The following is an 8,593-nucleotide window of genomic DNA, read 5'->3' as shown; positions in this document are numbered from 1 at the left end:
TTACGGATCGCTTAAGCACGATAGTCATCGGGACACTACTTCCTGTGGTGTGTCTTGGGCAGGTACAGCCTGGCGGCACCCGTCCCTCTCCAGGCAAGTTTTTGCGGGGAGAGACTTGCTCCCCCACGTGAAACACAGTTCTGGTTTCCATGGGTACTAGTAGGAGGACAAGCCTCCTGATCTGACACAGATACAGGAGCTTCATTAGCTGGTCGTCGTTGTTTTCCCTGTGTACAGCATCATATTCAGTGATGAACTGGATGTGTGGCAAAAGCAAAGGAAGTTACGACATCCTCTCAAAGTTTGTTTTTCAACGGAAATATAAAATCCGCAAGTGATGCGAATTGTATTGTACGATGTGATGCTGAAAATTGAGGGGAAGGTTCCATTTCCACGGTGATTTAGGATCTAAAACCACCAGAGTAGCGTCCACAGTGAACCGTCATCAGTATTGTCACATGTCGGCTACAGGCTGAAGCTTTACACCATAAAAGCTTTTAATATTTCTGCAACCCCAAACATGTTCTTTTGGGGGGTTCAATTTGGCTCTTTTAACATTTTGGGTTATGCACAGTGGTATATGCACTCTTATCAGACAAACCAACAACGAATACACTTTGTGTTAATTTTTCACATTTGTGAAGAATAATCATTATAATCATGATAACACTTTATTTTTTTTATGTGTGATTTCATTTTTACAAAGACATTTTTTTAAAATTTGTGTTTACTTTAATGAAACTCGAGAGCTGAATCTGATTCCGATACCAAAATAGCCTTTAGATTCATTAACCAGGAGCTACATGTCATAATGTCAGAGGACAATAACAATCTTCATTAAGTTGCAGTATTTTTTTGATTAAAAACCCAACTATACTGCATATCAAGTCCTGCATGACTCACGCGATTATGTTTTCATAAACCTAATATTATTGTTGTTCTCATTTACTCCACTGGAGGATAGGCTTGATTTGTTTGGTGCATCTAATTATATTATAGCAAACGTTTATTCAACACATAAACACACTTCAACATTTTTAAGGACGTAAACAGATTTTAATTTCAAAACGATGCAACATGTTAATATGATTGTAATAAAACTGCCATGCTGTCATATGATAATATTTAGTGTAGGGGAGAGAAAACTGTTTTCGAATTGATCACATTAACACTTGGTCAAAGAAGATCCATTAAAATGTAAGAGACAAATAAAGAAAACTTACCAATCCATAAAAGGTTTTAAAAATTGAATTTGTATGCGGTCAGCAACAAAAAAAATATGGTTTAAATTACAATTAGTTGTGAAACAACACTTACATTAATAAAATATATAGGACTTAGCCGTTTTAAGCTGCTATTTCCTAAAAAAATGTATGAGTGAAAATTCATTAAAAACTACGTTTCCCGGAATGCTTGGGTACCTTTTAGGCACGGCTCTTCCTTGCGGGTCACGTGACGGCCATCGATGGCGTCCCTCACTGTATTGCTGTAAGCGTATTGCGAAGATGAAAACATCGGTTTAACGTTTATTTATCATTCCTTCTCTGTTTGGTCACATTTCAACTCCACGATGCAGAAAATCAAGTCCCTCATGACTCGGCCGGTGAGTTAGGTCATTTTCCTTTAAAAGAGCCTGTTTATTGCAGCTTGGAGACTTGCTAGCATGATGTAGCTTGGATGCTAATTTGACAGGTGGGCAATCGAGGAAGCAATCAAGTCCACGTTTCCTCGCTTTATCTTATTTCTTTGACTTTAAACACACTTCTGCTTAATATTAAAGCGTATTAGGTGCGTTGCACCCGCTAATTTGCCATTTACGCTTTACGACACTATTGCACCGTTTATAAATATAAAAATATACTTGATTTCTACAGCGCTTTACAACAAACCTTTCAATGTACAAAAGTGCCTTACTGTAGATAACGAAAGAGAAGCAATACCTAAAAACAAACACAAATAAAAGCATGAAGATATGCTAAAACAATACATACAACAGTATCAAATCAGATGAAATTAATTAGTGTGTATTAAAACCCATCCTATAATGATATTCCATGTTTACTGCCCTTGTTAAAACACAGTAAGATGTAATTAGCATTGTTATTGGTGCTTTGCATTTTACAGAAAACGTTTTCCTTAATTTTAGGGATTTGTTACGAAATCGTATTGATTTAACATGAAATCAAATAATAAATCTCACTTTGCCTGTGGACGTGCACTTTAGCACAATTTTTCATGTTTAGTTTTTGGAATGTTATGTATATTTGTCGGTATAAAAATTGAAAAAAGAGGGGGGGGGGACACAGGTTGAAAAAACACTTGATTTTGAAAAGGTAATTTAACAAGACAGTGTGTATTTTTATTGTTTCCTAGGGGGTAATACACTTTGTTCACTAAAAATCTACTATAGATGAATCTATTCAGATTTCCTTTGTGTATTTTATGCTATATGAGTCACTTGCAATACTATTATCAGTTAGTAGGCATGTAATTACCTTGTCATTAATTTTCCTTTGTGGGGTAAAGTTCTGTTTTTTTATTTTGATTTTAAACTTGTATCTTCTCTGCAAGTACAACAAATTAATTTGTAAGCATTAGCGACAGACTGCTGTCACAGTCTTGTTCCACGGAGATCATTTTTTCCTCATGCCATGCGGCTCTTTAACTCCACCCAGGGGAGTAAAAGCCCACATTAGACCGCACCCCAACATTTGCATATTACCCTATTTTTATTAGTGTGTATTTTCCGTAGCAATGAAATGAAATGATCTGCCTTTATATAGCGCTTTTCAAGTCAATGACTTCCCAAAGCGCTTTACAGTGTGCTTCACATTTCCCAATAGCGGCCTTGTATTGCAGCCATGTAAGACGCTAACCTGCTTATTGTGGGTTTTAGGGGTTCAGTGTCTTACCCAAGGACACTTCGACATGTAACACAGACAAGCCGGGATTCAAACTGGGATCCCTTGAGTAGATGAGCGCTCAGCCTCCTGAGCTACTGCCGCCCCACTATTTTAATACTCTATATCAGGGGTGGCGAACATGCGGCTCTAGAGCCGCATGCGGCTCTTGGCCAAAAAGAATGCGGCTCTTTTTCTCATCATATTTTCTATATACTTTGGCTCTTTGCCTCGTTTCATGTTTAGTTTTTCCCCCCTCTTAAAATTAGCGAATCCATCAGAGTAACAACGAACAAATAATAAATAATAAATAATATTTTGAAATTAATTTGGCAGATTTGTTGTTTTTATGCCGCTCCGGACACATAACTGACTGCCAATCATCTGTGTAGGTTACGCCTAATGCCGTTAAGTGTGCATTGTGGCTCTTTGACTCTCACAGTTAAAAATTTCGGCTCTTTGTGTCAAACTTGTTCTCCACCCCTGCTCTATATCAACACGTTATATTGGGTATTTTTGTATTCTATATCTTTTATTTTATTTTATTTTTCAACACAAGGATACTGCTGGAAGTTTGAATTTCCCTACGGGGATGAATAGAGTGCCTGTCTGTCTAGCTCTCTAGCTCTCTCCATGAACACATGTTTAAATATATAACTATTCTGTTGTTCAGTCAAGTCATGTTTATTTGTATAACCCTTAATCACAAAGTCTCGAGTTTTTCTTTCTGCTTTTTCTGCTTTTCTGAGATTTTTCAGCAAGGTTTTAAAATAATAAAAGGTGTAAGAAGGAATAATAGATACATTTTTATGTCATGGGTTTCCATAGAAGGACCAACATGACACGACATGAATATTCTTTTTTACGTTGTGTTGTTAATTAAAGGTGCTCCTCACATGAGGGAAGGGAAATGAGTAACAACACAATCTGGTAAACTGTCACAGTTGGCAAAGTTCAAAATGTCCAGAAAATATCGACAGGTATACTGAGGCAGGAGATCAGGAACATCAAGGGCAAACAGCGATTTGACAGCTTCTGCTGTTGGTACAGTCTTTTAATACCAATTGCCTTATCAGTTTTTGGAGATGCGGAACAGGTGCAGGCGCTTCTGTTTTGTCCGTCTGGAGGACGGTAGCCTTCTGGATCCTAACAATTCTTGACATCTTCCAATGCAATCGAAAAATTCTGAATAAACAACAAATATTAAATGACTTGCTTTATTGCATGAATCCCCTTTTTGATATAATTTAAACACAATACGTTTGATTTTTTGTGGCTCCATGAGTATTTGTTTTTTTGTATTTTGTTATGGCTTTTTTTAAAATTTTGGGTTGCCGACCCCTGAAAACATGATTAACTGACTTCTAAATACAAAAATAAATTTAAGATTGTGAAGTCTTGTAACTGGTCTAAAAGTAAATGGTCTGCATTTATATACCGCTTTTTATGTAAATGAAGACCTCCCAAAGCGCTTTACAATGCTTCGACATATAACACGGAGGAGCCGGGAATCGAACCTGCGACCTCTTGATCCCAAGACGAGCGCTCTAACTCCTGAGCTAACAACAAAGACGAGCTTCAATACAACTTCCAGTCAAAGCCCGCTGTCAAACTAAACATTCAACGATTCATTCTACTTTTGTGTGTCATGATTCATCTCCAGGGTCATCGGGGAACCAATTACTGTGGTGTGCCTTGGATAAGTACAGCCTGGTGGCGCCCATCTCTTTCCAAAACCAAAAGTTCTTAAACAAAATATGGGAAAACAAATACCACAGATTAACAGGTTAACGATGCTCACCGTGTTGCAGAGCTTTAAGCAACATAAACTTGAATACAAATCGTGCAGAAAGACATTAAGACAGGAAATGTTACTATATTCTCTGCATATATTGGTTTTGCTCCAGAAAAAGTCACCAATTTAATGCATTTTACTTAATCATTCTAGTCATTTTAAAGGTAATATATCGAAGAGCATTATTTTAGGGATTTATGCCTTTGTCAATGTCATAGGCAGTACAGCACGATGTAAATTGAATGGTGTATTCTGTTTCTTAGGGGAAATCATCGGACCAGTCCATCATCCGTCTTCTTAAAAGCTATGCTTTTTCTTTTTTTAAATACAATATATTTTTTTTCTAACAGGCTCTAAAAAGCCCTCAGGAGAGCATGTCAGACCTTAGTCCCGTGGAGAACCTAAGGATACCAAGCAAGGTACATATATTCTTCTTACTTTACTTGTGCACGCAAACTGGAACGCTTTCTTCCTGCATAGTGGTTTTCGAATCTAAGCAAACTTTCAATGTGTATGTTTCAGTGCCTTCGTTTTAATGTGGTTTGTTGCATTTTACTCGCAAAAGGTTTTAAACGGAATTCAAAGGTCGAAGCCTCGCATTTGTTTCAATTAAGGAATCTTTTTCATTTCCTAGAGAAGCAAGAGTGTGAAATAAGTTCTGCTCCAGTAGTAGTCTCACTTATTTTAACTCTTTTTTTTTTTAAGGGGCCAATTGTAGGAGAACTTTTTTCCCCACCTCCGAGAATGCTAGAAAGTAGAAACAAAATTATACTTCTTTAATTCTTGGCGATATTTCTTATGTCCAACCTGTGTTTGCATGAAATGCATATCTAACTTCTGAAAAATTGGACCACAAGTTCAATGTATTTATATACCTTGCTAAAAACAACCCAAAGCCGTACAAACATGTAAAGGTATAAAGGAAAACTTGAGGACTAAATAGGATTTGGCGAAAAAAAACATGAAAACACTGAGCTAAGCTGCATGACGAAGTTCAAGGCAGGATTAGATAGATAGATAGATAGATAGATACTTTATTCATCCCCTAAGGGAAATTCATATTTCCAGCAGCATCCCTGAGCTGAGAACAGTACAATAATAAAACCAAAAGAATACAATATACAAATACCCAGTGTGACGTGCAAATGCCCACTGTAGCGTGTTATATAGAGTAACTAAATAGTGCTACACAGAATACATATTGCAGTAAGATTCGGTAATATCCAATGTAGGTGGTGTGGTTTAATGTGGGCCTTTACTCTGCCGGGTGGAGTTAAAGAGCCTCATGGCATGAGGAAGAAAAGATCTCTTCAGTCTGTCCGTAGTACAAGACTGTGACAGCAGTCTGTCGCTGAAACTGCTCTTCTGTCTGGAGATAATGCTGTGTAGTGGATGCGATGGATTGTCCATGATTGACCTCAGCTTTTTCAGTGCTCGTCTCTCAGCTACTGTTGTTAGGCTGTCCAGCTCTTTGCCCACAACAGAGCTCGCTTTCCTAGCCAGTTTATTGAGACGAGAGGCATCCTTCTTCTTGACGCTGCCTCCCCAACACGCTGCCGCATAGAAGAGGGCGCTTGCCACTACTGTCTCATAGAATATTTTCAGGAGCTTTTTGCAGATGTTGAAGGAGGCCAGCCTTCTGAGGAAGTAAAGTCGGCTTTGCCCTTTCCTACATAGAGCTTCTGTGTTGGCAGTCCAGTCCAGTTTGTTGTCCAGCTGCACACCCAGGTATTTGTAGGTCTGGACAAATTCTACACATTCTCCCTTGATGGTTACAGGAACCGGGTGAGTTCTGGTTCTCCTGAAGTCCACCACCATCTCTCTGGTCTTGGTGGTGTTTAGGTGCAGGTGGTTTGCGTCGCTCCATCGGACAAAGTCCTGAATCAATTTCCTGTACTCCTCCTCCTGCCCGTTTCTGATACATCCCACGATCGCAGTGTCGTCGGCAAACTTTTGCACATGGCAGGACTCAGAGTTGTACTTAAAGTCCGATGTATATAGAGTGAATAGGAACGGAGAGAAAACGGTCCCCTGCGGAGATCCTGTGCTGCTAACCACAGTGTCCGATGTACAGCCCCCCTGTTTCACATACTGGGGTCTGCCTGTCAGGTAGTCAGTAATCCATTCTACAAGGTGTGAGCTAACTCCCATCTCTGTCAGTTTCCTACTCAGTAGCAGAGGCTGTATGGTATTGAAGGCACTGGAGAAGTCCAAAAATGTAATCCTCACAGCCCCCTTCGCCCTATCCAGGTGAGAGAGGGATCGGTGTAACATGTATACTATAGCATCCTCCACTCCCACCTTCTCCTGGTAAGCAAATTGCAGTGGGTCGATGGCGTGACGGACCTGTAGCCTCAGGTGGTGCAGCAGCAGCCGCTCCATGGTCTTCATCACATGTGATGTCAGGGCGACCGGCCTGAAGTCGTTGAGTTCCTCAGGTCTTGATTTCTTTGGGACTGGGATGATGCAGGATGTTTTCCACAGCTGAGGGGCCCTCCCCTGTTCAAGGCTCAGGTTGAAGATGCGCTTTAGAGGGTCTCCTAGCTCAGACGCACAGGCTTTCAGCAGTCGGGGGTATACTCCATCCGGACCAGCTGCCTTGCTGGTTCGTAGCCTTCTCAGCTCTCCACACAACTGGGCTGAAGTTATTTTTAGTGGGGGGATGTCTTCCATGCTAGTGTCCAGAGGGGGAGGGGGAAGGACAGCTGCATTACTCAGGGGTGAGGATGAGGCGGAGTGGTCAAACCTGTTGAAAAAGTTGTTCAACTGGTTGACTCGCCCCACATCTATATCCACAGCCACACCCTGCTTGGTGCTGCAGCCAGTAATTGTTTTCATCCCTTCCCACACCTCCTTCATGTTGTTGTTCTGCAGCTTTTTCTCCAACTTTCTCCTGTACTGCTCCTTCCCTTTCCGGAGCTGGACTTTGAGCTCCTTCTGTACTCGTTTTAGCTCCTGATGATCACCATTTTTAAAGGCCCTCTTTTTTTGGTTCAGAAGGCACTTGATGTCGCTCGTGATCCAGGGCTTGTTGTTGGCATAGCAGCGTACAGTCTTTATAGGAACAACATTGTCCATGCAGAACTTAATGTAGTCAGTAGTGCAGTTTGCCATCTCCTCAATGTCCCCACTGCTGGACCCTAGCAGGACATCCCAGTCCGTACATCCAAAGCAGTCTCTCAGAGCCTGCTCTGCCTCGGTGGACCATTTTCTAAATGAGCGTGTGGTTGTTGGTAGCCTCCTCACTTTTGGTTTGTACTGTGGTTTAAGCAGAATGAGGTTGTGGTCTCCTTTTCCAAGGGCAGGCAGTGGTTTAGCGCTGTATGCATTTTTTATATTCGCATACAGAAGGTCAATAGTCCTATTTCCCCTGGTCTTGCAGTTCACATACTGGACGAAAGAGGACAGTGTCTTATCAAGAGTCACGTGGTTGAAGTCCCCAGAGATTAACATTGCAGCCTCCGGGTGTTGGGTTTGAAGTTTTGCCACCGCTGAGTGGATGACGTCACACGCTACTTCCGCATCAGCGCGCGGTGGTATGTAAACAATGACAGCAATGGCGTGTCCGAACTCTCTGGGCATGTAATAGGGACGAAGACTTAGAAAAATGACTAAGGTCACATGGTTCTAAAAGTAATTTTATAATCTTATATTCGAGGTAACCAAAAAGTGCGATCATGATGCATAAAAGTTCTCATTATAAGTCACAATTTTATTAACATAAGTCAGCGAAAATATAATAACATTAACTGAAATGTATAAATCAGAACAAAGTATCTACTCTATTTTTGTTTTATGTTTCATTTCCACATAATGTTCTTCTTGTAGCATTGCGTTTTATTCTGTGTCTTGTTATATTCTGTCCCTTTATGACCTCCTCTTTACTCCACAACTTTGT

At 40.4% G+C, this 8,593-nt stretch overlaps 1 protein-coding gene across 1 annotated transcript in view; it reads left to right on the top strand.

The window, feature by feature from the left end:
- The first annotated feature begins 1,439 nt into the window (after positions 1-1,439).
- The window catches only part of vps50 (VPS50 EARP/GARPII complex subunit), a 148,568-nt gene continuing 141,414 nt past the window's right edge, over positions 1,440-8,593 (top strand). The window contains exons 1-2 of the mRNA XM_088325993.1: positions 1,440-1,603; positions 5,046-5,114. Of these exons, the coding sequence (XP_088182119.1) occupies positions 1,571-1,603; positions 5,046-5,114 (102 nt within the window). The 5' untranslated portion in view covers positions 1,440-1,570. The remainder of the gene's footprint in view (positions 1,604-5,045; positions 5,115-8,593) is intronic.

This window comes from Urocampus carinirostris, chromosome 2 (genome assembly GCF_059441175.1).
Source record: "Urocampus carinirostris isolate Australia breed hairy pipefish chromosome 2, RoL_Ucar_1.0, whole genome shotgun sequence".
Classification (NCBI taxonomy): domain Eukaryota; kingdom Metazoa; phylum Chordata; class Actinopteri; order Syngnathiformes; family Syngnathidae; genus Urocampus; species Urocampus carinirostris.
This window is presented reverse-complemented; position numbering and strand designations above follow the sequence as displayed.